The sequence below is a fragment of the Zalophus californianus genome, chromosome 10 (assembly GCF_009762305.2).
Source record: "Zalophus californianus isolate mZalCal1 chromosome 10, mZalCal1.pri.v2, whole genome shotgun sequence".
Lineage (NCBI taxonomy): Eukaryota > Metazoa > Chordata > Mammalia > Carnivora > Otariidae > Zalophus > Zalophus californianus.
In genome coordinates, this window is record NC_045604.1 from 60273753 (window position 1) to 60279752 (window position 6000).

The following is a 6000-nucleotide window of genomic DNA, read 5'->3' on the forward strand; positions in this document are numbered from 1 at the left end:
AGGGAGATGCATAATTATTTTTTAGTACGTCTTAGACTCTGAAAACCAGTTAAAAAAAAAAAAGCTATTCTAGCCCTTCTGTTTTGAAACCAAATTCACTAGGATTCTAGAGACACTATTGACTGTCAATGTACAAAATGTATTCTTGTGGCCCTGAACCTGCCTTTGAGACATGCTTAAAACAAAGGCTAGGTGTATGGAGAAAGCAGTTCATAAACATTTCCCCTGGAGGACAAATTCAAGAAACCCTATTCTCTCTCTTCTTTTTTTCCTCTGTATTCTACTTCCCTTTCTCCTACCCACTTCCTGGCAGAGTAAAGATAAAGACCACTTGGATAGCTTCAAAGAATGAAGCTAATTCAAAGAAAGAGAAGTTGAGTTCTCTCTCAAATAGGTTGCTTTCCTTATTTTGCTGGGCAGCACCAACTCTGGAGGCAAAAGTAGAAACAAATCTTTCTGAATGGTGTATCCCTTAGCAAGCAAGGCTCTAGACTCAGCTTTTCAAAGAGAAGAAGGTACATACAGTTAGGGAGACAGGTTTAGCTATTTTGGAGATTGGAGTCTCCCCTCGGTCAAGAGGAGACGTTACTTTTTTACAGTTTGCATGCTGCCCTCTCCTGGCCTGTGCGTAGGGGAGTGTTAACAGCACATCAAAGGTCTTCATTTTCATCCCATACCTGTGTGCAAGGTACATGTGTACACATGAGAGTTATTTAAAATATTCAGGAAATCTCACTAAAAGTTTATACTGGAAGCGCATTTGAGGAAATAAACTCATTATTCCTTTGACTCTTGGATTCATACTTAAGGATGCCCATCTTTGTAACATCTCCCCTCACACCCGTGGTACTTTGAGCCTCTCCCTATTCATTCTCTTACTGCCATGTGGCTCTGGGACTCCGCTCCGCAAATCAGCGTTCCACATGAGCTGGGTCCTATGGATGAGCTGGCCAAAGACATATTCCCAACTAGAAGTGGTGGCCGTAGGAAATATCTGTTATTTAGATTAGGGGTTTGAGGACCATACTTTAGCCTGACTTGGGATCAAAATTAATTCTATACATTATTAGGTCAGTGTGTCCAATTTATATAAAAGAGAACTCTGTGGTAGGAAGAGAAACAGCTAGGCAAACACAGGCATACATGGCGCCAGAGGCTAAGTTTATAATTGTATACTTTCCCCTTCAAAACAATTTGTCTTATTATTTGCTGGCTCTTTGTGTGACTGGTTTTAAACCCAATACTTGGCACATTTGGTTGCAATAATTCATCACTTTCTCCTAAATACTTGAAGGGCCCTGATACTGAAAATGCTTGCAACCTGGCCTGACTGCTGTAGCAATGCTGGGGCACAAACGTGGCTGGTCTAACCTGCGCTTCTGCAGCCTCCAGGTGTTTGTCCTTGACCTAGGCTGGCCAGTCCTCTCCATATCAATAAGAATCGGCGCCCAGACTGGGAGCTTAATTCCATTCCTTTGCTTTAGAAGAAGAGGACTAAGGAAGAGGTGTTTACTTTAAAGAGATTTAAAGGCATGTGCCTTGTTTAAACTTTACCAAACTTATAACTTGCGGATATCTAAAGCTCTAGCTGGCTATACTAAAATGCACAGGGAATGAACTTTTGATTACTTCTCTCAGTGAAGAATGATAGTGCAAAACAATGAGTAATCAAAGCATTGTTTACATTTATCTTTGAAAAGCCATCAGTGTCTCTTAGTCCAGACAAAGTGTGTATATATATATTCAGCCTCACATTACTTTGTCACTACCGAAATGCCCAAAATCGCTTTAGAGTTTGAATGGCAAGAGGGAAATGGGTCTCAATTTATTTCAGATATTATATTTATAGATTGAAAAATGTTTATAGTGATGCAAAACTACACTTTCAGCTGCAAACAGAACTCAGTTGGGTCAATTAATTAGTATTTATTTAAATAGGTAAATTCTTGACAATCAGTTTCCTTTGTGATATAAAAAAGAGAAAAATATTCATCTCTAAAATCAAAATGCTCTCTCCTAAATATTCACTTGCCATGTCTATTCTTTGACATGATTTCAAAAATAGCCATTAAATCATTCAAACTTGGCATTGGGCAAAAATATGAACAGTTTTCAAGACTCCATGGTAGAGCTAAGCATGCATTTTCCTTAATGACAAAAGATTAATTTGATTTAAAAAATCCCCACAGGTCAATGTAAATTCTCCATTGTGATATGTAAAACAAATACCTTTCTTATATCTTCCTTATCTACCTTGGGCAGGCACATATCTTGGATAAGGAGTGCCCTAAAAACCAGGCATGACAGAATGGGGAATTGATTGTGAATTAGCAACGGAGGGTTTGAATATGTTCTACCAAGAACCCACTGAGAAGAGTGCTAATAAGATAACATATTCCATTGGTCCTGCACCTGCTGTTGTGCCATTCTCTTGTGGAACTAGAGTCCCAATCTGTGTATGTTCTTCACTGCAGGAAAAGCTCTTTATCCAGGGATTCAGAGCAGCTATACCCCAGTTATTTGGGGATCGCCCAAAGCAAGACTAATCTTTTAACTCAGCCTTCATTCAATCCCCACTGGCTTTTCCAAGGCAAAGACTGAACTCATTAAGCAATGTTAATTTAATCACAAGTAATCAACAGGAAGAAAAAAGTTACATAACCATCTTCAAAATTTGAAAGCAAACATGGTAAAATCCCAGGAAATAGATTTTTTTTTACAAAATTCATTTCTCAAAATAAAATGAATAAAGACAGGAAAAGAAGTGGCCAGATGTCTACCGATTTTAGTATCAAATAAAATCAAACCAAAAATGGGCATTTCCTCACAAGTATCACATTTATGACACAGTTCCAATTCATGACTTTTTAATGTAGTAACACATGAAGTCTTGGAACTCATCCTGCCTGAGGGTACAGAATAAATGCATTTTCAACTGATAAGACAATGTAAAAATAAATCAGGTACAGAAGAGGAGTCACTGACCATCACATTGAGAAATCTCGCTCTCCCTTCTTTTTCTTCAATCACAGCGAAGCGATCCAGTGCTGTTTCACTCATGAGCTTAGTCCACTTTGGCCATACGCTTTAAAGATCAAAACCATGCTCAAGTCCGCTCTGGTTCCTATTCCTTAGAGGAGGATATTAACCCGATAGGTAGGTGGGAATGCTCAAAGCCTGCTTTCTAACAATCAGACGGTGTTTGACTTGCTATTAGGTCACAACTATAACGGAGGTCACCAAGATCTGTAAGTGGGCAGCGTGACAACAGGCAGATACTGATGTTATTTTAAAGAAAGAGATGACGGTCGAGTTTGAAGGTCTCTGCTTTACACCCACGGAGAATTCAATAGGTGAATAAACCCTGTGGCCTCCAAACACACGTTAACAGCTTTAATTATCGAGCGTGAATCAAGATAGACAGTGCTTTCTACTCTGACCCACAGTGGAACCAACGATGTCAATTACTTTTCAGTGCCTTGTGAAGGGAGAAATCAGAAACCGTGTCTGTGCCACATTAGTCGTGACAAGCTGCGTACCTGCAATGACGTGATGGAAGCCTCCTCCTCGGGTCCCTCTCCTCTGAGCTACAGAGTCCACCGCGGGCGGTGCGCCGGCTCTCCCTCGGCCGCCTTCGGGGGCCCGCGGCCGGAGCACCGCGGCCGCGCATGCGGAGGCGCGCGGGCTGGGGGCGGCGGGGAGCCGGCTCCGCGGTGCGCGCTGGGCCGCGGCTCGCAGATGTGCACCGGCCCGAGACTCGGCTCTGACTCCGCGCGGCGCTGCACCGGGATATTATCGCAGTCTGGGATTTCTATTGGCTCCGCACACCAAACAAATCACACCAGCCACCCCCCTTCTCGGTTTCAGTCAGCGCTTGTTTCTCATCTAACCCACAAACATTGCAGCCACACACACTTCACTCGCTTGCAATGTTTCTCTTTTTCTCCTTCCAGTCTGGATTTACAACCCTGTGGTCAGCTGTAACATTTTTTTTAGCAGACTTCCAATCCAAACCTTCTTGTTTATGTAGAGAAATTCTCCATCCCTAAACCCGCAAAAACCACTCATTCCTCTCAGATCTTCTTCCTCCTTTTGTTGATGGGTTTGCAATGTGAAGAATGTACAAAGCCTGTGTGTGATGCGTCCCCGTGTGTGCGTGTGTGTGTGTGTGTGCGCGCGCGCGCGCACACACACACACACACACGCACGCACATACACCAGGCTCCTTTTGTTTTGAATAATTGAGGCCAATGAAATTAAAGGCAAGCTGAGCCTAATAACCTAAGTGAGAGCTCAACTAATAAAATCTTGAATGAATTCAGTGGAAAACACTCATTGCTTGAGTTTGTTTTCTGTTCCAAATAGCGCTTTGGTCATTATCCCTATTTTTGTTTATTGAATGCAGAGGTTTCTAATGCAAATCAGACTTTACAGCATCCAGCGAACATGGAACAATGACGCCAGACCAATTCTTGTGCTGCGTGGGCTCCGTGTGTTATATCAGAAGCCTCCAGTGACGCCTGCATGCTCTTGCATGTTTCCTTTTTTTTTTTTTTAATTTTTTGGTCTTGTCTCCACTGATGGTCTCAAGACACTCTTAGTGTGATTCACTGGCCAAAGAAACCTGGAGAGACTCTGCTGATGAAGTTTTCTGAATTAAAAATTTCAATCTTTGTATGTCAGTAGTGATAAACCCTCAGCAGAGAATGAGCCCCCCAATTTTTTTCTGAGATCTGACAAACCTGACTGGGAAAATTAAGAATAAAATAAAATTTCACTATGTTTCCTAAAACAGACCCTCCCTTAGCTTCCATCCCCTCTAAAATCATTTTCACATATGCCTATTAACATTTTAATGGCAGTTATTCTTGACAAGAAATGTTGCTTCTGAAATCACTGAGCTGTATTTTGATTTTTGACTTGAAATTTTCCCCCCAATGTTATGCCTTTTGTATACTATTTGGTTTTTGATGTTCTGGTTTCAGACCAGCTCATAACACATTTTGTTGCAAAGTCACAGGACACAAAAATTAGTTTTTGAAATTTATTATCACCAAACTACCTGCTTGCTTTTCTTACTTGGACATGTTCCAAGAAGTCTTATTTTTCAGAATGGGCCAACCCAAAACCAGCTGAAATTGGCAAGAGAAATACAAAACAGAACCACATTTGGCCACATTGGTTTCTGCCAACAACAATTCAACTTCAAATGGCATCTCCTTATTACTTTTTCAACTCTAATCCATCCCCTTTCTTTAGGTAAGCAGTTCAAAAAAAATAACACTGACATAAATCTTTGAATGTGTGAAGTGTATTTCCTCTAAAGGTCTCAACAGTCATAGAAAGAAAGGAGTCCTAGGTAAGACTTTCCAGATTTTCCAGGTGGAGAAATAGAGTCAGAGAATGATAAAGTGACTTGCCTCGGTTATGAAGGTAGACAGCAAGCAGAGCTGGGAGATTGGATGACTGCTTTCCTTCTTATCTTTTTGAGATTACCATTCTATACAAAGTATTCAGCTCAAAGGAAAGTGAAGTGTTAATACAGCAGATTTGGATTCCTGTGTGCCTTTGCTTAGACGAGCTAACAATTCATGAAATCATCTGACCAACTTGGTAAATAGTTACTTTACACATTATTCTGGGACAGATCATGATATGTTCTGATAAGTTGCCAATAATTTGTACTTTCTTAGAGTTGCCTTTCTAAAAAGAAAGAAGTGACTGATAAAAACAAGCAGGTTGTTATATTTTCTGCTTGTTGTTTGGGGGACTCACTATTGCTCTTTCTATTCCTGAAAAGACAGTACAGATAAAATCATGGAAAACTTAAAGTCACAGATAACTCTTAAACTTTATTTTAGGTGATAATTCAATGCCTTCTTTCTTTCATTAATGGAAGGATATACCTCTTGTACACAATTAGTCATGTGATTTAGAGAAAATAAATTATTAGTATTTGTTTTTCTACATTTTATTCTTTTGATCATTTTGCCACTTTTA

The 6000-nt window shown here is 40.4% G+C and overlaps 1 protein-coding gene across 4 annotated transcripts in view; it reads right to left on the minus strand.

Annotated features, from left to right (window-relative positions):
* The window catches only part of GREM2 (gremlin 2, DAN family BMP antagonist), a 109319-nt gene extending 105252 nt beyond the window's left edge, over positions 1-4067 (minus strand). The window contains exons 1-2 of one of the 4 annotated variants that reach the window (XM_027614197.2): positions 3540-3643; positions 2986-3130 (exon numbers count right to left, since the gene is read on the minus strand). Coding sequence is in view for 1 of the 4 variants with exons in the window: in XM_027614195.2 (XP_027469996.1) it covers positions 3540-3670 (131 nt within the window). In the remaining 3 variants the exon portion in view is untranslated. Of the gene's footprint in view, positions 1-2985; positions 3131-3539 lie in introns of all 4 variants that reach the window. The other 3 variants (XM_027614195.2, XM_027614198.2, XM_027614196.2) reach the window with 3 other exon arrangements.
* Between the last annotated feature and the right edge of the window lie 1933 nt (positions 4068-6000).